General features: G+C 39.0%; 1 protein-coding gene across 2 annotated transcripts in view; it reads right to left on the bottom strand.

The window, feature by feature from the left end:
• The window catches only part of LOC140729013 (KH homology domain-containing protein 4-like), a 57,584-nt gene extending 33,606 nt beyond the window's left edge, over nt 1–23,978 (bottom strand). Inside the window, exons 1-5 of one of the 2 annotated variants that reach the window (XM_073048251.1) lie at nt 23,903–23,969; nt 18,917–19,039; nt 15,750–15,984; nt 9,885–10,010; nt 4,535–4,614 (exon numbers count right to left, since the gene is read on the bottom strand). In XM_073048251.1, the coding sequence (XP_072904352.1) occupies nt 4,535–4,614; nt 9,885–10,010; nt 15,750–15,984; nt 18,917–18,936 (461 nt within the window). In that variant the 5' untranslated portion in view covers nt 18,937–19,039; nt 23,903–23,969. Of the gene's footprint in view, nt 1–4,534; nt 4,615–9,884; nt 10,011–15,749; nt 15,985–18,916; nt 19,040–23,902 lie in introns of both variants that reach the window. The other variant, XM_073048250.1, reaches the window with a different exon arrangement.
• Nucleotides 23,979–26,094: the final 2,116 nt, after the last annotated feature.

The following is a 26,094-nucleotide window of genomic DNA, read 5'->3' as shown; positions in this document are numbered from 1 at the left end:
TAAGATATTAAATATACAAAAATAATTTTTTATTAAACTCGCTTTTCTTGATGCATGTGCAAATCACATAGCTTCACTCTATTGAAATTTGCTAAATAGACCATTTCTACAAATGTAACCATCCTCCTCCCCCCCACCCACTACACTTATACATATTAGGCAGAGGGTATCCATAAAAGGAATATATCATAACCACGTGGAACTCTTATATAGAGGAGAATTATCTCAGGAGCTACACAAGACAATTAGCTAAGAACATATTTTTTCTGTGATTTCAACAATATTATTGTTGATCTGATATTAGCCTTAATTTCACTCTCCTACACCATATGCTTCCCTTATAGAATCAAAAATGTGTCATCTTCAGTCCTGAATATATTCAATAATTCAGACTCATTTTTTGCACATGAAAGAATTCGAAAGATTCACAAACACTCAGAAATTCCTCATCTTCTCCCTAAATTAGTGAGGCGATATCCTGAAACTACGTCAAGTTCTAGGTTTCCTTATATAGAGAAGTAGCTTCCCGCCATCTGTCACGTCAAATCCTCTCTTGTTACAATTTTTTAAACTGCAGTTGCACAGGTCCAATGATCAATTTTTCCTCCCAAGTCAAACTTTTCAACCCAGGAAGCAACCTAGTGAAACATCCTGAACTAAGACGTACATTCCTTCTTAAATGAGATGACTAATTGTAGGTGGAACAAGATCTCCTTTATATTCATTCCTTCTGTAATATAAATTAACATGCAATTTGTCTTCATAACTACTTCCTATACATACATGCCAATTTCTGTCTTTTCATGTAGGAGGAAACTACATCTATTCATATTGCAGCATTCTAAGTATCTCTCCAGTTAAATAATATTCTGTTTTCCTATCCCTCAAAGTTCATAACCTCATGTTCTTCCAAATCATAGAATATCTGACAAATTTTTATCCACTTGCAAATAAATATTCTTGCAGCAAGGTAAACGCTGATTTAGAACTACTGCATGTATACAGTGCTTATAAAAGTATTTACTCCCCTTGGAAGTTTTCATCTTTTATTGTTTTACAACACTGAATCACAGTGGATTTAATCTGGCTTTTTTGACACTGATCAACAGAAAAACTCTGTCAAAATGAAAACTGATCCCTACAAAGTGATCTAAGTATTCACTCCCTTAAATATGATACACAAAATCATCACTGGTGCAGCCAATTAATTTAGAAGTCACATAATTAAATGGAGATCTGCTTTTGGAGACCTGTGTGCAGTCAAGTTGTTTCAATTGACTATAGTAAAAATACACCTGTATCTGGAAGGTCCATCTGCTGGTGAGACAATATCCTTGCTAAAACTGCACAATGAAGACAAAAGAACACTCCAAGCACCTCCGTAAAAAGGTTATTGAAAAGCACAAGTCAGGAGATAGATGCAAGAAAATTTCCAAGTCAGTGAATATCCTTTGGAGTACAAACAAGAGAAAATCTGCAGATTCTGGAATCCGGAGTAACACACACAAAATGCTGGAGGAACTCAACAGGCCAGGCAGCATCTATGGGAAAATGTATTGTTGATGTTTCGGGCTGAAACCCTTTGGCAGGACTAAAGAAAAAAAGCTGAGTAGATTTTTGAAAGGTGGAGGGAGGGATGAGAGAAACACCAGGTAAAAGGTGAAACTTGGAGGGGGAGGGATGAAGCAAAGAGCTAGGAAGCTGATTTGTGAAACAGACCATAGGCCATGGAAGAAAGAAAAAAGGGGAGGGGGAGAAGCAGCTGATGGGGTGTGATGGGCAGGCAAGAAGATAACATGAGAGAGGGACAAGCAGACGGGAAATGATGAAGGGGGCGAAGGGGGAGCAGCATTAATGGAAGTTTAAGAAATTAATGTTCATGCCATCAGGTTGGAGGCTACCCAAACGTAATATAAGATGTTGTTCCTCCCACCTAAGTGTGGCCTTATCCCGACAGTGGAGGAAGCCATGGATGAACATATTGGAATGGGTTTGGGAAGTGGAACTAAAATAGGTGGCCACTGGAAGATCCTGTTTTGGAGCGTAAATGCTCAGTGATGGTCTCCCAATCTACATCAGGTCTCACTGATATAAAAGAGACCACACCAAGAGCAGCACAGTATATGACCCCAACAGACTCACAGGTAAAGTGTCGCCTCACCTGGAAGGACTGTTTGGCGCCCTGAATGAATCCCTTGGAGTACAGTTAAACCAATCATCAAGAAATGGAAAAAAAATGGGACAGCTGTAAAGCGGCCTAGAACAGCCCGTCCTCAAACACTGTGTGACCTTGCAAGAAATGGACTAGTGAGGGAGGCCCAGGAGACCTATAACAATTCCAGAGGAGTTACAAGCTTCAGTGATTGAGATGACAGAGACTGCACATTCAACTGTTGCCTGGGTGCTTCAACAGTTGCAACCTTATGGGACAGTGGCCGAGAGAAGGCCACTGTTGAAAAAAAGCTCACATGAAATCTCGGCTAAAGTTGGCCAGAAGGCACGTGGGAAACTCTGAAGTCAGCTCTGAAGAAGGTTCTATGGCCCGATGAAACCAATATTGAGCTTTTTGGCCATCAGACTAAACACTATGCTTGGTATAGGCCAAACACTGCACATCATCAAAAGCCACCATCCCTACTGTGAAGCATGATGGTGGCTGCATCATGCTGTGGGGATGCTTCACTACAACAAGCCCTTGAAGTCTTGTGAAGGTAGAGGGTAAAATGAATGCAGCAAAATACAGGGAAATCTAATGCAGTCTTCAAAAGAATTGTGACTTGGGAGAATATTTGCTTTCTGCAAGACAATGACTCCACTCATAAAGCCAAGCTAGACAGGAATAGCTGAAAAACAATAAAGTTAATGTCCTGAAGTAGCCAAGTCAGAGTCCAGACCTCAATGCAATTGAGAATTTGTGGTTGGACTTGAAAAGGGCTGTTCACTCACGATCTCCATGCAATCTGACAGAGCTTGAGCAGTTTTGTCAAGAAGAATGGGAGAAAATTGCAGTGTCTAGATGTACAAAGCTGATATAGACCTATCCACACAAACTCAAGGCTGTAATTACTGCCAAACATGCATCTACTAAATACTGATGTGAAGGCGGTGAATAATTATACAATTGATTATTTTGTGTTTAATAATTGTAATAAATTTAGGCCATTTGTAGAAATTTCTTTTCACTTTGACATGAAAGAATCTTTTCTGTTGATCAGTATCAAAAAAGCCTCATTAAATTCACTGTGATTCAAAAGTTCCAGAGGCCGGTGGTGGTGGGGGGGCAGTGGTTGGATGCTTTTTGTAGGCACCATATCTGAGAAAGTCAGTGGAAAAGTTATCTTCATACAAGAGGTAATAAATATGTCTAACTAGTCATAGAATAGTTGAGGAAAAGATGCCAAATCTATTTAAGAAACTGAACACTGTATGCAAGGATAATATAATTTTCTAGTCAAAACGCCTAAACAAAGGATACTGGGCTAGCTACAGTCACCCGCGAAGAGTTTAGGAAATTTTCATGTGCTTAATTTGACAAAATTGACATTTTCTTAATGAATAAAAATCTTCTTTAATTTTAGAGTAATATAAGTTTTTTAAGACATTTTTTCTGCTTTCAAATTCCAATTGTTTAAAAAATAAACATTTCCTCTCATTCAAAGTAATGGGTATTAATACTAATGCATGATCCATAGTAAACTGTTTTAAACAATACCAATTTAGAGCAAATTACACAGGGCTCAATTGATACTCATCAGGAAACTTAGCCATCTAATCAAAAGCTTCATCGCATTACATTCAATGTTCCAACCATCATATTCCTGGATTTCAATGCCGAGTCTTTTGGCACAGATAGTATTGGGACAATGATAGTGCTGGTTTGGTCATTAACTAAGAGCTCAAAATATTAAAGGCTGCAACAGTATGACTTGGAAGTCTATTGATGAATTCCTGAATAGCAACGGATTAATATTTCAAGTACTTTATAACTAGTATTTTATCTGTATTTTTGTATTTTTATTGTAATGCAATGAACATTTTACTATCAGTGTTAGGAGCAGAAAAATACTGGAGCAATAAAAATGAAATAAACTTTCAGAAATTACACATATAATAATAGCACTCTGGAGAAAATAAACCACACGTATTAATCTCTCAATTTCAGGTGCTGAAAGAGCTACAAACAGATTTTCAGAATTTCCTTTATTATTTCCAACAATTGAACGGTATGTCTAAAACTTGCAGACATATTTATAACAACATTATGTTAGAATTCCTTTTCTCCTGCGATAACCTTTACCCACTGCTAGAAATTGGAAGACACAAAATATGTAATTTCCAACTTCTTTTAAACAGATTTCTTTAAAAGGGAGCATTTTTGTTTTAGAATATTTGATAGTGAATAACTTCATTACATCGTTACATTCTAATTACTTTACAGCATTCTCTTCATCATAACAAGGATGAGATGCTTTGTTCTGAAGTACCAGGATCACACATTTTTTAAATGAAATACAAAATCTAGAACAATCCTTACCCTTGTAGTGCCATTTGTTTCTCATCTGCACCCATGAATCGCCCTCTGGTAGAAACAGCAGCACCACTAATTTTATTTATCTGAAGAGCAAAATGAATATGATAGTGAGAATTGAACAGTATCAATAGTTTAGTTAATGAAATTCACTTTAAGAGTCTAAACTAGTGGTGTATAACAACTGGCTCAAGTCATATTTGCCCCAATGTGAAAAGTATCGATGGATGTTAGGCAATGGTCAGTTCTGCAACTGCTTCTTTTTGGGATACATATTGATGAAATAGATCTGGATTTGAAGAGAAAAATGTCAAAACTTGAAGATGGGAGTACAGATTACAAGTTGGTTCAGGTAAGACAACAGAATGGCTGACAAATGGCAGATGACATTTAATACAGTTTGACAGATTTTGGGCAGAAATAAAGAAAGAATCAAAGTAAAAAGACAGTATTTAAAAGTGTAGAGAGGAACAGAAAGACACAGGTATCTGTGCCTAAACTTTGAATACGGCAGGACCTGTGACAGAGTAAGAAAAAAATGGATTCTGGGTTTCATAAATGTAGCACAGGATACAAAAGCATGTGGGTATTTAAATATTTAGAAAACAAGTAAGGCAACGGGAATACTGCACCCAATTCTGGTCACAAAAATATACAGAATATTCAGTTATATAAAAAAACATTCAGTTCTGCTATAAAACCTGTTTTCATAATGCTAATTGGATATCATCTGTTGAAGAATTTGCAAACTTTTAAATGTTTTTTATATTGCAGGGGTGCTGAAGTGGTGATAACACCATTTTAATTGTGAATTAAAGAGGCAGTTAAGTTACTTTAGAAATGGACATGCAGAAAAAAAGCCTTGGGGAATAAAGCTTTACATGTAACCTCCCTATGTAAATTAAACACCAATGTCTCTCAAGAAACAGGCTGCTGGTTCTTGTAGTATTTTGGGTTATTCCATCTTCATCTGCTTTATCGGTGAATTTTCTTCATTATAAGTTCAGAACTAGAAATTTTCAATGATGACTGTATTTGGGTATGGGCTGATTACGTGGGAAGAATTGCCAGGCAATAACCATCTTCAACAATAGTCTGACCACTTAATGATTATTACCTCTCTTAACCCCATTCTTCTGTCTTCTCCCCATAACCTTTGACGATCTCACCTAAAACCTATTAACCTCCACTTTAAATATACTCAATTGTGATCTCCACAGCTGTCTGTGCTAATGAATTCCACAGGTTACCCATGCTCTGGCTAAAGAAATTATTTCTCATCTCTGTTCTAAAGGGACTCCCCTCTATTCTGACGCTCTACCCTCTGTTCCTAGATTCCCCCACTAAAGGAAACATCCTAATTCCACTCTATCTACACCTTCCAATATTCAATAGCTTTCAATGAGGTCCACCCCCCCCCCCCCACACTCTTCTAGACTCCAGCGAGTACAGGACCAGAGCCATCAAATGCTCCTCATACAGTATGTTAACCCTTTCATCCCTGGAATCATTCTCATGAACCTCCTCTGGATCCTCTTCAATGCCAGCAAATCTTTCCTTAGAAAAAAGGCCCAGAACTGCTCACAATACTCCAAATGCACTCTGACCAATGTCTTATAAGGCATTAGCATTATATCAGAATCAGAATTTAATCGCCAAGTACCTATGCACATACAAGGAATTTACTTCCGGCAGATGTTGTCTCTCTGCTCATAACAATAATAATGATAAATATATATCCTTGATTTTATATTCTAATCCTCTTGAAATGAATGCTAACATTGCATTTGTCTTCCTTACCTCGGAATCCTGCACAAGGACTCCAAAGTCCCTTTACACCTCTGATTTCTGAATCTTCTCTCCACTTGGAAAATAATCTACACCTTTATTCCTTCTACCAAGTGCATGACCATACACTTCCCACAATATTCCATCTGCCATTTATTTGCCCATTCTCCTAATCTAAGCCTTTCTGCACACTACCTGCCCCTCACCTACCTTCGTATCATCCACAAACCTGGCCACAAAACCATCAATTCTGTCATCCAAATCACTGACATTTAACTTGAAAATAAGCAGTCCTAACACCAATCCATGCATAATAACAATAGCCACCAGCTGCCATCCAGAAAAGGCCCCTACTCTTTGCCTCTGCCAGTCAGCCAATCTTCTTATGGTCTTATGGTCATTGCTGATTTGACGCCAAGGGCAATCACTCCCACCTCACCACTGAAATTCAGTTTTTGGACTATGTTCAGACCAATATTGTGATGAGTTCTGGAGCAGTCACTCAAGCAAGACCAAAGCAGAACATAATATGGTATGCCATTAGTGATTGATAGCACTATCAACAAATAACTTCTATTAGTTTGCTGTTGATTAGAAGATAGTGTAATGCAATGGCTAAAAGTACACAAAAGCACATTAGCAACTTGCAAAACAAATTGATTATTTAGCTGAAAAGGAAAATGATGCACTTTTACAGGGAGTGAGGAAGAATTATCTGGATATAGTATCTTGTATAGGTACCAGAGAAATAAGGGGTTGAATAGCTCCTCATACTTTGATATTTTTCTACTCGGTGATTCCAACTGCAATTTCTTCTTTATTTATAATTCAAATGTTACAGATATTGTTGGAAAGGCCGGCATTAATAACCTCTGGAAGGCAGTGGTTGTTGACCTGACAGTTTGTTGAAAGTACTTCCTTAGTACTTTGGTAAGAATTCCTAATATGCAGATGCAGCAATCAAGGACTGATGGCAGATTTCCAATTTAGGATGATGTTTTTCTTGAAGGATAATTTGCAATCTTGAGTTTGAGCCTAACTAGCCTACATTTTACTACATTTTATAGACTTGGCACATTGAAGCCATAATAGGCCAGTGGAAGGAATAAATATTTAGGGTGATAGATGGGATAACAATTTATGTGGCCTGCTTTGCTCAGGATGGTGTACAAGTTAAAGTACACTCATCCAGGTAAGTATACACCAGGGAAAAAGACCTTGGCAATTGTGGGGATGACTTACAGTGGACTAAAACACTTGAGCATATAGACATTAAGAAAGAGGATGTGTTGGAGATTTTGAAAAGCATTAAGTTAGATAAGTCACTGGGACCAGATGAGATATACCCCCAGGCTACTGTGGGAAGTGAGGGAGGAGATTGCTGAGCCTCTTGTGATGATCTTTCCGCCATCAATAGGGACAGGAGAAGTACAGGATTGGAGGGTTGCAAATGTTGTTCCCTTGTTCAAGAAAGGGAGCAGAGATAACCCAGAAAACTATAGACCAGTGAGTCTGACTTCAGTGGTGGGCAAGTTGTTGGAGAAGATCCTAAGAGGCAGGATTTATGAGCATTTGGAGAGACATAATCTGATTTGGGATAGTCAGAATGGCTTTTTCAAGGGCATGTCATGCCTCACGAGCCTCACTGAATTTCTTGAGGGTGTAACAAAACACATTGATGAAGGTAGAGCAGTGGATGTAGAGCATATAGATTTCAGCAAGGCATTTGATAAGATTCCCCATGAAAGGCTCCTTCAGAAGGTAAGAAGGTATGGGATCCAAGGAGACCTTGCTTTGTGGATCCAGAATTGGCTTGCCCACAGAAGGCAAAGGGTAGTTGTAGAGGTTTATATTTTGCATGGAAGTCGGTGACCAGTGGTGTTCCATAGGTACCTGTTCTGGGACCCCTCTTCTTTGTGATTTTTTAAATAAATAACCTGGATGAAGAAGTAGCAGGGGGAGTTAGTAAATTTGCTGATGAAAGCAAGGTTGGGGATGTTGTGGATAGTCTGGAGGCTTGTCAGAGGTTACAGCGGGACATCAATAGGATTCAGAACTGGGCTGAGAAGTGGAAGATGGACTTCAACTCAGATAAGCGTGAAGTGGTTCATTTTGGTAGACCCAATTTGATGACAGAATATAATATTAATGGTAAGACTCCTGGTAGCATGGAGGATCTGAGAGATCTTGGGGTCCCTGTCCATAGGACACTCAAAGCTGCTGCGCAGGTTGACAGTGCTGTTAAGAAGCAATATGGTGTGTTGGTATTCATCAACCGTGGGACTGAGTTCAAGAGCCATGAGGTAATGCTACAGCTATATAAGACATTTGTCAGACCCCACTTGGAGTACTGTGTTCAGTTCTGGTCACCTCACTACAGGAAGGACGTGGATATTATAGAGAAAGTGCAGAGGAGATTTACAAGGATGTTGCCTGGATTGGAGGGCCTACCTTATGAGAATAGGTTGAGCGCACTTGGCCTTTTCTTCTTGGAATGACCTGATAGGTGTATAGGATGATGAGGGGCATTAATTGTGTGGGTTGCCAGAGGCTATTTCCCAGGGCTGAAATGGCTAAAATGAGGGGTAATAGTTTTAAGGTGCTTGGAAATAGGTACCGAGGAGATGTCAGAGGTAAGCTTTTCCACACAGAGCGTGCTGAGTGTGCGGAATGCACTGCCGGCAGCAGTGGCAGAAGTGGATATAATAGCGTCTTTTAAAAGCCTCTTAGATAGGTACATGGAGCTTAGAAAAAGAGATGGCTATGTACTAGGGAAATTCTAGGCAGCCTCTACAGTAGGTTACATGGTCAGCACAACATTGTGGGCTGAAGGGCCTGTAATATGCTGTAAATTTCTATGCTCTATTCCAAGCAACTTGCAATCTGTAGATGCTGCTGAGATTCTGGAATGAAAATTGTGTCACTGTTTCAGGATACCAACACTTTTTTTTGCTATTTGTTAGCCACAATATTGACCTTTTGATCCACGATGATGGTGGTGGTGGACTCTACAACAATAATGTCACTGAATTTCTAGAACAGCTTGTTTAAGAAAATTGTTGCCTATCTGTGGAATAATGCAAATGCCTATCAGTTCATACCTGCATGCAGTCTAGGTATTTCAGTTTTCGGCTATAAATTTGATTACTGACAAGATATGAATCAAACTTAATATAATACAACTATCAGCAAATGTCTTCACTTCTGACATCATGGATGGAGATGGAAATAGCCTAAAGCACTACCCCAAGGAATTCCTAGAGCTTAAATAAATAATTTCTAACACAAACAATTTCTGCTGTGCAAAATATGACTCCAAGCTCTGCCCATTCATTACACTTTGCAATCAATTCTCCTTGAAATTTAGAGTAATCATTCTCAGCACATCTTTGTAATTTAGCTTTTTATCTAAACCAATGCTGTAACATAGAACATATTTACCCAAACATATACAGATTTAGATCTAGTACATACGTCCATATTTTCTTAATTGAAAGAACCCCACTTGAGCATTCATAATTTACAGCATAAACTATTCAAAGGTTAAATTATGATGTACACCACTTACTTCATCTTGAGTATGGCCTCTTGTAAGTAAATTTCTACATACAATAGGAACGTCATTAATTTCAATTTCAGCAACCACCATATCATCTTTGTTCTTTTGATGGGATGATGACTTTGAAGACTTCGACTAGAAAGACAAAGTGAATGTATTTGATTCTATTGCACAATTATGAAACAGTTATTAGCTATTTTAATAATCTAAGGGAACTTTTTCATGGTTTATCACCAAGTTACTCTTAAATAGTAACCTTTAAAACATTTTGCCCACATTCACCTTCAGGAGCTTCTATGTTTCAATTGTTCCCTCTCATTCTTCTAAACATTAGCTAATAGAAAATTATACTTTCCAACCTTTTCTCATAAAGCAACCCACCCACTATAGTAAACCTTCTCTAAGTCACTTCTAACATATTAGCATCCTTACTTGAATAGGAAACCAAAAGCATATAAAGCACTTCAATATGGTCTCATTAAATGCTTCAAATACCTAAAGCAAATTTTCCTATTTTTATATTCAATTCCTGAACAACCAATAGTATCAATTTGTCAGTTTTCCTAATTTCTTGCCATGCATTCATATCGGACTGCAAGCCTCACAGATCCCTCTACATCTTAGCATTCTGCAATATCTCTACATTTAGATAATACATCTTTTCTTTTATTATTTCTGCTAAGGTGGATAATTTCACCTTTTCCCACATTATATTCCAACCACCATATCTTTGCCTATTTACTTAACCTGTCTATATTCTTTTATAGTCTCTATGCCCTGATCAGAACTTTTCCAGCAGTTTCTGAGTCATTAGGAAATTAGCAGTCATGCTATTGGTCCTTTCATTTATATAAACTGGAAGTGATTATCACAAAACTTATCACACCTTGCCAGGAAAAATAATGTTTTTTTGTATATTTGTACAAAAAAATACATTTGTGCATTTGTTTCCAGTGAACCACTGAATCTTTTATCCACACTATGTTAACTCCTACATAAAAAACAAGTATTTATCTTCTGTAATAATTTTAGATGTGACATTGGTTCTGGTTTATCTACATTACACATTACTCCAACCAAAGCAAAAATGAGGGGGCAACACACTTCCTCTACCCAGCATCTTTTTAGAAAATGTAGTCATTGGAGAGTAGGACTGAGGACCTAATGGCAAGATTGCTGTATTGGAGAAAAGTAAGGAATTGCTACATTCAACACTTCAGGGAGACATGGCTCCCTCTTGACATGCCAGATGCATTGTCCAGAGGGCTTCTTGATATGCAGGATGGATCAAACTGCTGATTTGGAGAAGACAAAAGGCGGGTGTCTACATTTCATGATAAACTCTTTAGACTCTTTAGTCTTGTTGCACTCGTGTTCCTCCACCCTGAAACAGTTAATGATTAAGTGCCAATCGTTCTACTTCCCAAGGAACTTCTCCTCCATGATCCTGACTGCTGTTTACAAGCCACCAAAGGTCAACATTAAAGGGCACTTGATGTGTTGAGTGCAACAATTAACAAACATGAAATAGCCTACCCCGACATTTTTCAAATCATTGTCAGGGACTTCAGGTTTGTTTGAAGAAATCGGTGCCCAATCATCAACAAATCACCTGCAGCACCAGGACTCCCAATACCCTCAACCACTGCTATACTACGATTATGAATGCCTACTGTTCCATACTTGGTCTGCATTTCGGGAAATCTGATCACTTGGCTGTCCTCCTCTGCGCACAGGCAGAGGCTAAAGAGCAAAGATCCAAAGTTTGCTTCAAGTCGGTGGACTGGGCTGGGTGTAAGGACTCAAAGGATCTTAACCAATACACCACAGTCGTCATGGACTTTTTAAAAAAAGTCACAGACGAGAGTGTCCTACAAAATCATTCAGTCTTCCTCAACCAGAAGCTCCAGATGAACCATTATATCTACAATCTGTTGAGGACCAAATCAATGGCATTCAGGTCTGGTGACCAAGTAAAATACAAGAGGCCCAAGTATGATCTCCAGAAATCTATCTCATGTGCAGAGTAGCAATTCCAGACTAAACGTGAATCACTGAAGGATGCTCGACAGCTGTGGCTGAAAGCTACCACCTCCTACAAAATGAAATCAAACGAAATAGGTGACAACAAGGCTTTGTTCCCAGATGAGCTCAATACCTTTTATACTCACTTTGAGCATTAATTCATGGAAGCACCTTCACAAACTCCCAGAGCCCCAGTTGACCCTGTGATTTTAGTCTCTGATGCCAACATGAGAGCATCCTTCATGAGTGTGAACTCACGGAAAGCATCCAGCCCAGATGGGGTGCCTGGTTGAATACTAAAGACCTATGCTGATCAACTGACTGGAGTATTCACTGATATCTTTAAAATCTTGCTTTGGCAGACTGAGATACCCACTTGCTTCAATTATACTGGCGCCTAAAAAGAATATGGTAACCTGCCTCGATGATTATCATCCAGTAACATTTATATTCACTGTAATGAAGTGCTTTTAGACGGTAGTGATGAAATTTATCAACTTCTGCCTGGGAAGTGTCTTGGATCCATTCCAATTTGTCTACCATCACAACAGGTCAACAGCAGACACCATTTCATTGGCTCTTCACTGAACCCTGGAACATCTGGACAGCAAAGATGCATACAGCAGGATGCTCTCCATTGACTATAGCTCAGCATTCAGGTTTACGAAGATTCGACATTTCATCTAAAACTTTGACAAACATCTATAGTTTGACTGGTTGCATCACGCTGTGGTATGGAAACACCAATGCTCTTGAATAGAAAAGCATACAAAAGGTAATGGTTACAGCCCAGTCCATCACAGGCAAAGCCCTCCCCACCAGTGAGCACATCTACATGAAACCCTGTCACAGGAAAGCAGCTTCCATCATTAAGGACCCCCCACCACTCAGGTCATGCTCTCTTCTCAGAACCCACACCACCAGGTTCCAGAAGTTATTACCCCTCAACCATCAGCTTCTTAACCCAAGGGAATAACTTCACTCTTCCCTTCACTGAATTGTTTCCACAACCTATGGGCTCCCTTTCAAGGATTCTTCAACTCAAACTCTCAATACTTAGTTCTTATTTATCATTATTTATTTTTCTTTTCTTTTAGTGCTCGCACAGCTTGTTGTCTTTTACACATTGATTGCTTGTCTGTCCTGTTGGGGGCAGTCTTTCATTGATTCTATTGTGCTTCGTGTACTTACTGTGGATGCCCACAAGAAAATGAATCTCAGGGTTGTATATGGTTGGTCATAACTGATTACATTACATTTTTCCAAATGTCGTGTTCTAATTTCAATTTCCCCACGACAGGCTTTAAGCTAACCAGCTAAATTTTCTGCTGACTTCTGCTCTTCTTGAATAGAGTTGCATTCTCTATTTTCCAAACTAATGGAGCTTTCCCTAACACCAGGAAAATTTTGAAAAATCAAAACCAAAGCATGAACTATCTCACCATCCTACTTCTTTAAGTCTCCAAGCTGAAGTCCATCATGACCCAGGAACTTCTTATGTGATACCTTCAACAATTTACTTGGTAACACTTTCTTGCAGATATACTGCCTTTCTTCCAATTTATGCTTTCCAGCTTTTCTGAATGTAACTTGCAATGTATAAACTAGTGAGGACTAATACAAAATACATTTGCTTCCTTCACTTTTCATTACTTTCTATTGGACCAATGTACATTTAACTGCTGTAAAATATTTGTCCTTACAAACTAACTGACCTGTACCCTAATTTTTCATTTTCATTAATCATTTGCAATTTTTTATATCCCACTGAATCTTCTCACACAAAAACAACAATCTATGTGCAATTATTTGCTTTATTTTTGACAGGCATATGGAGCCAAGACAGATAAAATAAATTAACTGGCAATTAATTTAGCCTCCTTTTCTAGGTTGGAAATTAAGGTTATCACAATAAAACCCAACATAAAAATTTAATTTTTGTGCAAGCAATAACATAATATCGGTTAGTTTTCAATTGCAATATGGTCAATCGGTGGTAATCCTTTGGGATGCTGATAGGATAGGGGGACTCAAAACTGGAATGCCATTGAATATCATGATTTGGGGTTAGATTTTTGGTTGTTGTTAATCGCCATTATTTAGAACTTCTTTGACGCAAACTTTATACGTCAAAGATTAGCCCACGTTGAAATGTGGTGTAGACCTTGAGTTCGGAAATCAAGTCGAATATCCCCACTTCTGAATTTAAGACGGAAAGTCATTGAGGAAACAGTGGATGGAACTAAACAATGCCCTGAAAAACTCCTGCAGTAATGTACTGAAGCTGCAATCTTTGTTGTCCAACAATCATTTTTCTCTGTATATAAGGTAGTACTTCGGTTCATGCTTTTTCTTTGACACATACTGACTTCAATTTTAACAGGACTTCTAGATTCAAAGATATTGCCAAATACCAACTTAATGACTTAATTCATTTCTTTGTGGAAGAAGACTGTGCTGAGCTTCAAGACCAAGTGAAGCTGACGAATTCCAAACCACGTATTAATGAGGTGGTTACTAAAGGATTAAATGATCTTGATAGCATTATCGAAAATTTTGCTGTTGATTGAAAGTGGACTAACTGAGAGGTAACTTGTCAGACTGTACTTGTCCTTTTAGTAAAGGGGACATCATATGGTAGTTTTCTACATGGCTGTTCCTCTGTAGATACAAGTAGCCGCACACCTGTTTTGGAGTGCATTCCTTCAGTAGGTGAGATGTCATCCAGTTCTACAGCCTTGCTGTTTCTAATGCACTCAGTTATTTTAAGATATCACACAAATTAATTCAAGACGGGCTTCAATGGTATTGAGCTTTTAGGAAGTGTTAAGATGAATCATCTCCTCAGCACTAGCCTTGCCCCGACAGAGGATGGGATGTTAAATCTCCTCTTCACTTGTTGCATTTCAGAAGATTTGAAAGGATAAAACATAGGGATGATTCAGAGATAAAGGCCAAAGAAAATAGCTTGATTCAAACTGATTAACTGCAGACTTACTACTTAAAAAGCTCCCAAATCTTGTGGGTGGTGCCTCCAGTTTACTCAGGGTAAAGCCTTCAAACTGTGTAATAAAATCATACATGAACAAAGATTGGTGGCCTTGGTTTAGTGCCCCATTAGAAATTATGATCATCAGTACTTCAAACAAAAGATGTGCGCTTAAGTGAAACTCAAAAAAAAAACTAGATGCTGGAGATCTAAAAATAAAAACAGAAAATGCTGGAAATACACGGGCAGCATGGTAGCACAACAATTCAGGTTCAATACCCGCTGCTGTCTATGAGGACTCTGTACGTTCTCCCAGTGATCGCTTCCATTTCTTCCCACGTTCCAAAGACGTGGATTTAGAGTTAGTAAGCTGTGAGCATGCTACTTTGGCGTCAGAAGCATGGCGACATTTGCTGACTGCCCCCAGAACATCCTTGGACTGTGTTGGTTATTAATACAAGTGACACATTTCACTGTGTTTTGATGTACATGTGACAAATAAAGCTAATCGTAAACTCAATGGGTCAGGCTATACCTATGGGAAGAAAGTTAACATTTCAAGTCAAAAACCATGAGTATTGACAAAGGGTCATCAACCTGAAACTTCAACTGTTTCTCACAAAGAATAGAATTGTCTGCATTTTCTATAAGGAAATATGTAGTAAAATACCAAGTTTGCAACAATGTAGGTTGAAGCATTTTGTTGTTAAATATAGCATCATACTGTTAAGTGCCATTGACACAGAAAATGTTGCTCAAACTATTTGTTACAGCTAGGCTGACCAGATAACAAAATGCTATCACTTCATAATGGCAGTCTAAAAGGATTACTGTGTACTAAATTCAAAAACATTACTTACTCTGTTACTTGGAGTCTGTGGTAACTTTAGTTTCCCTTTTGCCATCAACATAGCATTAATTCTAGCAGCTGCAGCAGAAGCTGCATCCAATGCATCTGATGAAGATTGAGAAGAATGGCTGCCTGTCGCAGAGCCTGAGAGACCTCCACTCTGTGGCATTGTGACTGAAAAATTGTTCATCTGAGACTCTATTGACACAGGAAGTGATTCCGGACAATCCCATTTACTACGGCGCCTAAAACAACAAAAACACTGATTAATATTGTGGATATCACAATTCCAACATCCTTTTTGATGTTTTTCCACTTTCAGCAAACCATTCAATCTAAAACTACAGGATGATCTTGTCATGTCTTACACAGTTAATTGAGTTTTCTTTCTTTCCAGAGGTAACAAAGGTATTTGATGAGGGTAAGGCAGAGGATGTTACCTAAATGGACTTTAGTAAGACATTAGATTGCTTGTTGTATGTTCGGAAGATAAAGATACATGGGATCCAGGATGGATTGTAAAATTTACATTCAAAACTGAATTTCCCATAGAACAGAGCAGCGGTGGAAGGCCATTATTCTGTATGGAGGTCATGACCAGTGATGCTCTGCAAGAATCAGTGCTGGGATCTCTGTCTGTGAAATATCAGTGATTTGAATGAAAATATAGAGAGGTGGATTAGCAAGTTTGCAGATGACACAAGATAAGTGAGGTTGTGGGTCAGTGTATATACAGTGGGATATAGATCAGTTACAGATATGGGCAGAGGTGGCAGATGTAGTTCAATCCAGGCAAGTAAGAGCTGTTGCACTTTAGGAAGTCAAATAAGACAAGAAAATATAGTTAATTGTAGTCCTGTTAATAGCATTGAAGGGCAGAGGGATCCTGTGATCCAAGTTAACAACACTGAAAATGGCTATGCAAGTGTATAAGGTGGTAAAGGTGGCATATCACATGACTGCCTCCACTGGTAGGAGTATTGAGTATAAGAGTAAGGAAGACATGATACAGCTACATTAAAAACTTTATTCAGACCACTTTCAGAATACTGTGTTTAGTTCGGGTCACCCCTTCATTGATAGAACATGGAGAGGGTACAGAAGAAGTTTACTAGAATGCTGTCGAGATTAGATGTTAGGAGCTATAAGGAAAGGTTGGACATACTAGGGTTCTTCTCCTTACTGTGTTGGAGACTAAGGAGAGACCTGACAGAGATTTTTAAAATTAACAGTAGCATAGATATGGTAGACAGTCATAATCTTATCCCCAAGGTAGAAATGTCAAATACAGGATGATGTGCTTTGAAGCTGAGGGGTGGAAGTTTAAAGACATAAAAGGCATGTTTTTTTAATGCAGAGTGGTAGATGGCTGGAACATGTTACCAGAGGTATGGTGGAATCAGGCAGTTCGGTAGATAAGCCAGAAGCCTATTGGAAGAATGTTCTGTGGATGGATGAGTCCTAAATAGAAATTTTTGGCTTAAATGAGAAGCATTATATTCGTTGAAAAACAAACACTGCATTCCAGCGTAAGACCCTCATCCCATCTGTGAAACATGGCTTGGGTCTGCCTTGCTGCTTCGGGACCAGGATGGCCTGCCATTGATGATGGAACAATGAATTCTCTATTGTAATAAACTACATAATAAATTGCTATCAGATTCTCCCTCCAAGAAAACAAACCAAATTTATTCAAGCTCTCGATATAGCTCATTACAGCTTTCTACTAAACCTCCTCTGCACCCTCTCCAAAATCTCCACATCCTTGTTGTACTGCATTCCAAGTGTGGCCTAACTAGTTTTATGACCTCCCAACATATATACTCAATGCTATGACTGAAGAAGGCAAGTACACCTTAGCTGCCTTTACTGCTCCATTCACTTGTGTTCCACTTTCAGGGAGCTGTGGACCTGTACATTAGTGTTTCCAAAGGTCCTGCCATTTACTGTATCGTTTACACTTGCACTTGACCTTCCACATCACACTTGTCAGGATTAAGCTTCATCTGCCATTTCGCCAGCCATATTTCTCTCTGATCTACATCCTGCTGTATCCTTGCTGCAGCCCACAACTACACCAATTTTTGTGTTGTCTTTAGATTTCAAAACTGTATCACTTACATTTTCATCATTTATATAAATCACAAACAATAGAGGTGTTGGCACTTGATCTTTGTGGAGTAGCTCTGTTCACTGGCCTCAAGTCAGAGAACCATCTTCCCACCACTGCCCCTGGTCTCCTATAATCAAGTCTGTTTTGAAATGAAAGTCAATGATAATGGCTATCTTGTTTTAATGACTTGATATGGAGTAAGTGAGTTGTATTAAAATGAGCCTGGGCTTATCTCACTTTGTTTTGAAGAATGGAGCAAGCCAACAACCATAAACACACATCAGTCTACCAAAGAATGATTAAAGCAGAAGAAATTTCACGTTTTGAAATGGTCAAGTCTATAATCCTATAGAAATGTCATGGAAGGACCTGAAGCAAGCAGTTCATGCAAGGAAGCCCACCAACATCCTAGAGTTCAATCAATTTTGTAAGGAGGAATGGCCTAAAATTCCTCCAAGCCCATGTGCAGGACTGATCAACAGTTACTGGAATTTTGAATTGAATTGACTTTTATTTCTTACATCCTTCACATACATGAGTAAAAATCTTTACGATACATCTCCGTCTAAATGTGCAATAAGCAATCATAGTAATGTATAACAAGTTATAATAAATAGAAGTCAATGTAATATAGAAATACACTCAAATTAACGAGAGTTAATCAATCTGATGGCCTGATGGAAGAAGCTGTCCAGGAGCTTGTTGGTGCTGGCTTTTATGCAGCAGTACCATTTCCTGGAAGGCAGCAGCTGGAATAGACCGTGGTTGGGGTGACTCAGGTCCACAATGATCCTTCAGGCCCTTTTATCACATGTCTTTGTAATGTCCTGAATTAAGGGAAGTTCACAACTACAGAGGCGCTGGCTGTCCGCATTACTCTCTGCAGAATCCTGCGTTTAAGGGAGGTACAGTTCCCATACCAGGCAGTGATGCATCAGTCAGGATGCTCTCAATTGTGCCCCTGTAGATAGTTCTCAGAATTTGGGGGCCCATATCAAGCAGGTGTGTACAGACCACGTGAGGTCCTCGGTGATATGGATGTCAAGGAACTTAAAGCTGTTTACCCTCTCAACCCCAGATCCATTGATGTCAATAGGGGTTAGACCATCTCCATTCCTCTTGTAATCCACAACCAGCTCTTTTGTTTTTGTTGAAGTTATTGCGGTTCAAGGGGTTCACATCAGTCACTGAAAGCAAAGGTTCACATACTTTTTCCAACAAATACATGTAATATTGGATCATTTTTCTCAATAAATAAATGAAAAAGTATAACGTTTTGTGTTATTTATCTAATTGGCTTCGCTTTATCTAGTTTCAGAACCCACACGAAGCTCTGATCACATTTTAGGTCATATTTATGCAGAAACAGAAAATTCTAAAGCATTCACAAACCTTCTAGCCCCACTGTAGAAGGGTAGTCAGTCTTCTTCCCCGTGTAGGGTTACTAAATATGGGAGAAGGGGATACTCAAAGGAGCTGAGGAAGGGAAGTGTTTGTTTTTTTTAAACAGATACAAAGTGGTAGGTGCCTAAAACATACTACCAATGGAGGTTGTCGAAGTAGACATGAACAGGCAGGGAATAGTGGAATACAGATTACACGCGTGCTGAAGGGATTAGTTACATTGGCATCATGGCCAACACAGATTTCTTTATCTAATGTAAATTTTACCCAATTGTTTTCCTCTCCAATCTTTAGGTATATAGCTATCACTACCTCACAAGCCTTTGTGAAATCCATTAAACTAGGATCTAAAAAAGAAACAACTTCTCAGCCAAAGTCAATCCAACTTCAAACACATTAAGTACTTTATCACAATACTAGTGAAAATTTCTATCAACCAATGCAAAGCTGATCAGAGATGTTAAAATCCTGCTTACTTACAGTACAGGTGTGAAGAATTTCAAACGTAAAGAGCCAATACACCGTTCAGAACAAGACCCTTAACAGTGTTGATGAACAGAATCTTAAGGTTCAAGTTAACAGCTCCTGAAAGTTGCTACACAAGTTGATAGGATGGATAAGAAGGCTGATGCATGCTTGCCTTTATTAGTCGAGGCACTGAGTTCAAAAGTCAGGAAGTTATCTTGCAGCTTTATAAAACTGCAGTTAGGCCGCATCTGGAGTATTACATACACTTCTGGTTGCCCTATTACATACACTTCTGGTTGCCCTGAAGGATGGTGAAGCTCTGCAGAGAGCAGAAGTCGTTCAGCAGGATGCTGGCTGGATTAGAGGGCACTAGAGCTTAGACAAACTTGGGTTATATTCTCTAGAGTTGCAGAGGCTGAGAGGAAATCTGTTGGAGGTTTATAAGATTTTGAGAGGCATAGATAGAGTCTTGGACAGTATCATTTTTCCAGGGTTGAGATTTCCATAACCAGAGAGCATATGTTTAAGATGAGAGGGGGCCATTTCAAAGATGTGAGAGGCAAGTTTTTTTTTCCACAGAGTGATGGGTGCCTGAAGTGTGAGGAAAACAGAAAGATATGGACATAATGCAGACAGAGGAGATTAGTTTAGTTGGCCATTTGATTACTAATTGGTTCAGCACAACATTGTGGGCTGAAGGGTCTGTTCCCACACTACTGTTTTACGTAAAATCAATAAACAGTGCAAGATTCATAATGTTCATTTAAATGAAAAATAAACTCCTTCAAAATGAAATGCTAATCTTGCTAAAGAAAACAAGTAATGAGAAACAAAACATCAAGTCAATTGATCTGAGCGGCAATCAGATCATTTAACTTACATAAACAGTCCGAGATATAAACTATATTGTTACTCTTTCGTTTTTATAATCAAAGACTCAAGGTAGTTTTTAATTCAGCCAAAGAAAAAAAAAGCATATCCTGTAAAAGACAGAGGGTACTGTGCAATGATTCTTATTCCTGCAAGACTTCTATAACTTGTAATGTTCCACAGGGACCAATACTGGGACCTCTACTCTTTGTGAGATGTGGATTGTTGGGTTAACTGGTTTCGAGATGACACAAAGATTTGTGGCATTGTAGACAGTGTAGAAGGTTGGTAAAGGATACACCAGGTATAATCAGTGTAGATATGAGCAGAGAAGTTGCAGATGGAGTTTGTTCAGAGAGTATGTGAGGTGTTGGACTTTGGGAGATCCAACGTAAAGGGTAAGCACATGGTAATGGCAGGGCCCTTAAACACAATGGCATATAGAAGGATCTTAGGATCCAAGTCAGTGGCTCCCTGAAAATTGCCATACAAGTTGAGCAGGTGATAAAGATGGTGTATGAGATGTTTGGCTTTATTAGTCAAGGAACTGAGTTCACTGGTCAGGCAGTTATGCTGATGCTTTATAAAACTTTGTTTAAGCCACAACTAGAGTATTGTATTTATTCTTGGTCACTTCATTATAGTAAGGATGTGGAGGGTGTATAAGTGGTTAACCAGGAAGAAGCCTGGATTAGAGGGCATGTGCTATATGAGAGGTTGGATAAACAAATGTTGTTTTCTCTGGAGCAGCAGAGGTTGAGAGAAAACCTGATACCAGTTTATAAAATTGAGAGGCACAGATGGAGTTCACCACCGGTATCTTTCTCCCAGGGTTGAAACATGTAATCAGAAATTCATTGGGAGGAGGTGAGGAAGAGCACACACAGAGATTGGTGGGTGCCTGAAATGTATTGCCAAAAACAGGCAGATTCCACAGAAGAATCTAAGAGGCTTTCAGGTAGGCACATGAATATGCAGAGAATGGAGGAGACTGACCTCATGCAGGCTGAAAGAATTAGTTTAATGAAGCATTATTACATTAATTAGCTCAGTGCAATATCACAGATGGAAGGGTCCATTCCTGTACTGTACTGTTCTATGGACTCTTTATTTTGTACATACCATAAAAAAATTATTTAGGTTGGAGAATGCAAAGGTGAAAAACATTTCAACTGATCACAATCTCAACTTTGTTTTAGGCAATAAAGATCCAACTTAATATATACTAAAGACTGACCTATAAATCACTTAATAAAAATGCATTAACTTCACCACATGCATATTGTTTGTAAATTAACTGATATGCATTTTCAGCTAAATACAAATAGTTACAATCAAAAATCAGTGTAGCAGTTAATGTCACTCTGTCTCGCTGAAGAGAGAAATATATTTAGAGAAATTTTCCACATATACAGTGGATTCCAGTTAATCAGGGCAGCAGTTTATTTGGGACAACTCAAAGAACAAAAACTTATCAAGAAGATAGATGGGATTCCTTTCATTTATTTTGGACACTATCTCACTTAGTTGGGACAGACGACTTGCAGAAGTTTCTAACTAGCATCAATCGCATGCACTTGTATGGCCGTTTGACACTATACATGCTTACAGCGCACAGTTCTTAAATAGCATGTTTGTGTGTTCAAAAAACAGCAAGTTAAGTCGTTTATAATTGGCAAGAAGTAATCAGTAAGACAATTCAGAACTGTTTTGCTCAATGCAGTTTCAAGCATTCAGGCTTAGAGATGCCAGAAACAGCCAGGAGTGAAAATAAAACAATTTCACTACTTCAACAAGGAAGGAACTATGAAGAATTTGAAGGTATTGACAATCATATTGAATGTTACAACGAAAATGAAGATTTGGAGGATGCACCAACAGTCCATCATCTGCACTAAATGTCAGTGATGATTTTGTTCATTTATAGTCAATCAAAAGAACATGGCAGCGTACACTGGATGGATTTCTCTGTTGATAGCAATTAGGAACTAGTACAGTTTTATCGTACTGTAGTAGCATTGTTATTGCTATAATTTGTTCTGTATTTCACTTACATATATAGTTGCTCAGTTAAACAGTGGTTTGTCTTCTTTATAGCTTTTTAACTATTTCCATGAAATTTCAGCTAAGTGAAGCAGGTCCCAATGTCCCAAATAACTGGAATCCAACGTATACACTAGATGATCATTTTAGAATAATGAAATCCAAGTTTAACATTAACTAAAAATGTTTTATGAAATAATCTGGAATAATATTATTCCATTGCATTACCTCCATGTTTACCAACTTTTCATTAACTTTAAATATCAAATTTATATAAAGCATTCCACTATGAAATAGGATTTTATAAAAAAAATATTTTGCTGTGCAAATTTTATCAAAATACTTTTCATTCGGAACAGCAACTGTTGCCACGTTTAAGCAAGACAATTCAAGTCTAATTCAACCTGATAACAAGAAACCCTATATTGAAACGCTAAGCATTTATTTTAAAGAATAACGTATGTTTTCCTTCTCAACCCTACTTCTAAATGATTGAAAGGCAATTCGTTAATACTAAGATCAGTGGTCTTGAAAACTTTAAACAATTTATTCCGGAGTTCAAAGAAGCCTTATACTTATTGGTGCTGCAATTCCTTTCTATTTGTAGCGAGCGCGGTGAAGTGCATGCTTCTGTGACACTTTTTAAATGCATTTTATCCCAGCTGTGGCAAAAAAAAAAGTTTGAAGTTTAATTAAAAATCTTGAGGACACAAATACAGGGGAAAGAGGGAATAGGAGACGGTGGGAACACTTCATCGCACCTCTTTACTGTCAACTGGTATGATGCTTACATAGGGGAAGGGGGATTAATTTTGGGTCTAATTGGATAGAGGTAAACTTGGTGTTATAGTGATACTACCGGTCAACAACGCCTCCGCCCTCAAACTCGGACTGAACCCATTTATTCCACAAAGGTTTATTTCACATCGAAGTCCGATTAGTCGAGCCAACTTAGGCCCGGTCGGCGCCTGTTCCACGACGGCTGCGCGTCTGGGTCGACTCCTGGTCCCAAACCGATCTGGACTCGGCCAGGCCCGGTTTGGGCTCAGTCAACGTCAGTTTACTCGGCGGGTTTCGGGCCTATGACCAGCGACGCACCGGTTTCCTTTTTCTTAAAACATGTACCAAGCACCGCCCGCGACTATCAGCATGGTGGCCTTGCATCATCCCCCAACCTGGCGGGTACATCAACATCCCTAAGCAAGTCAGAACGCGGGCATGTAAACGGACTGAGCACCCAACGCCGTCATTTCCGAGCTCCTTACCCCGCAGACTGCGGCGATCCAGCCGACATTGTGAGAGCGAGCAAAACGGAGACTACGTCCAACGTCGGCGGCCTGATGTCATTACGTCTCCGGTCTGGCGCCGAGAGGGCCGAACCTCGGAGCTGCTGTTAGTCTTCCCCGCCACTGAGTGGCAGTGTGCAAGCGACGGGGAATCGGCACTCAGCAATGATATTTCTGTCCCCAAGATGGCATTGAATGGTAGAGTAAGCCTCACAGTTTATGGTTGCAAAATACAGAATTGTACTGAATATTGAACAATGGAGCTTATTGCCAGGAAATTGTGTTATAGGGATATAATTAGTGAAGCGCCTCAGGAGACAGTTCTTGTCCCAGAGTTATTTGTGTATGATTATGGAGAAGAGGGCAAAGTATGAGGTAACCAAGTTTGCCATGAAACTAAAATGGGTGGAAGAAAATATTTTAATGAGGATATTTGTACTTTGCAGCAGGACATAGATAGAGTGAGTGAACAGATGAAAACATTGGAAATAGAATTTTGTACGAAAGAGTTTGAAGGAATGCAGAATCCTTATCTGAAATTATTACATCCAATGTTGAGTCCAGAAGTCAGTAAACTCAAGTTTAATTATCATTCAACCAAGGATGAATACAGCCAAATGAAACAGCGTTCCCCCAGGGCCAAGGTGCCAAGAGTCATACACAGCACAAGGCACATATTGCAAGTAAATAGTCACACAAAAATTATATATATATATATACACACACACACCAAGTTCCTGAGTGACATGCCCTGTAAATTGATGGTGAATGGATGTTATCGGCAAGAACAAGCAGTTCTTAGTAGTCCTCAGATGAATGTATGCACGTGCACAATCCAGCTTTCATTCCACCAACTGAACACCAGAGGGCAGCACCAACAGAAAGGGCCAGCCCCCACTCCAGCATGGACACTGCACCACACCACCTCCAGTGACTCCTCTCCTGGAGTGCTGCAGCAGGCAAGCCCGCGGCTCAAGGCCTAGTCCTCACTGCAACCAAGGCCATGCAGCTCCACTGCCATCTGTTTTCCCCATAACTGAGGGAAAAGAACCGGCAGCATTTCACATTATCAATGTCCAACTGGATCGTACGATTGCAAGAGAAACATCCAAGACAATCACTCACTGTTAGGTTGCTCACCTTTTTAACTAGCAGTAGCACAGTCCACACCAACTCCAGCTCCACCACCAATGAGCAGCTCGCTGATGAGCAGAACCTGCAGTGCCTGGAATTCTTCAAGCCCAGGATTATCCTGTAATCGTAAAGAAAGACATGTAAAAATGCAAAAATCACCTTTGGTTGACTCCTGAGAGGCCACTGCATTTGAATGTACCACCATCTTACCGGAAGTATAGTAGTAGTATAGTAACATGCCAAATCTAAAATTGTTGTGCTATTCCTCAAATGGTCGGTAATAGTGGACATCAAAGATTTGGCTTCCTGAATACTTTAGAGTGTATTTTATGGATTTTGGGCTGCTGATCATGAAAATCACCATGAAATTTCCCTATCACAAACTATTTTTTAAAAATCGCCTATACTTGTATTTTCAATTCTTAACTCATGTCCAAATAACTGATGCCAAGATTAAAGAATGTGTTTTTGTTGGTCTACAAATCAAACAGGTCACCAATGGCAGACAATTTGAAGAAATTCTATTGGGACTGGAGAAAATCACATGGAAGGCATTCAACGATATTGTTGAAAATTTTCTTGGCAACTACGGGGCACTGAACTAGGTGCAATTGGTTGACAACATACTTCAAGCATACAAAACCATGAAGTACAACCTGTCACTAAAGATTCATTTTGTGCATTTCCATCTAGACTTCTTTCCTGCAAATCTTGGTGCTGTCAGTGTCGAGCATGGTGAAAGGTTTCACCAGGACATTGCCATCACAGAGAAATAGTATCAGGGCAACTCAAATCCATCAATACTGGCTGATTATTGTTGGACACTTAAGCGAGAAGCCTTGGACACTGAGTACAGAGGAAAATTATAAATAAAACATTTTTAGCTTAGTTGAACTATTGCAAAGTGGCAGCACTATTATGCAATTAAACACATTATATTCAATTAAAGTTAATTTCTTGTTTCTCCAAATTCCTATGTGATACAAGTAGTCTGAAAGTATATTTGTGTTTAGCTTCAAGTGGTTTATCATAAACAA

The sequence above is a fragment of the Hemitrygon akajei genome, chromosome 6 (genome assembly GCF_048418815.1).
Source record: "Hemitrygon akajei chromosome 6, sHemAka1.3, whole genome shotgun sequence".
NCBI classification, from domain to species: domain Eukaryota; kingdom Metazoa; phylum Chordata; class Chondrichthyes; order Myliobatiformes; family Dasyatidae; genus Hemitrygon; species Hemitrygon akajei.
Note: the sequence above shows the minus strand (reverse complement) of the source record. Positions and strands in the feature narration are given on the sequence as shown.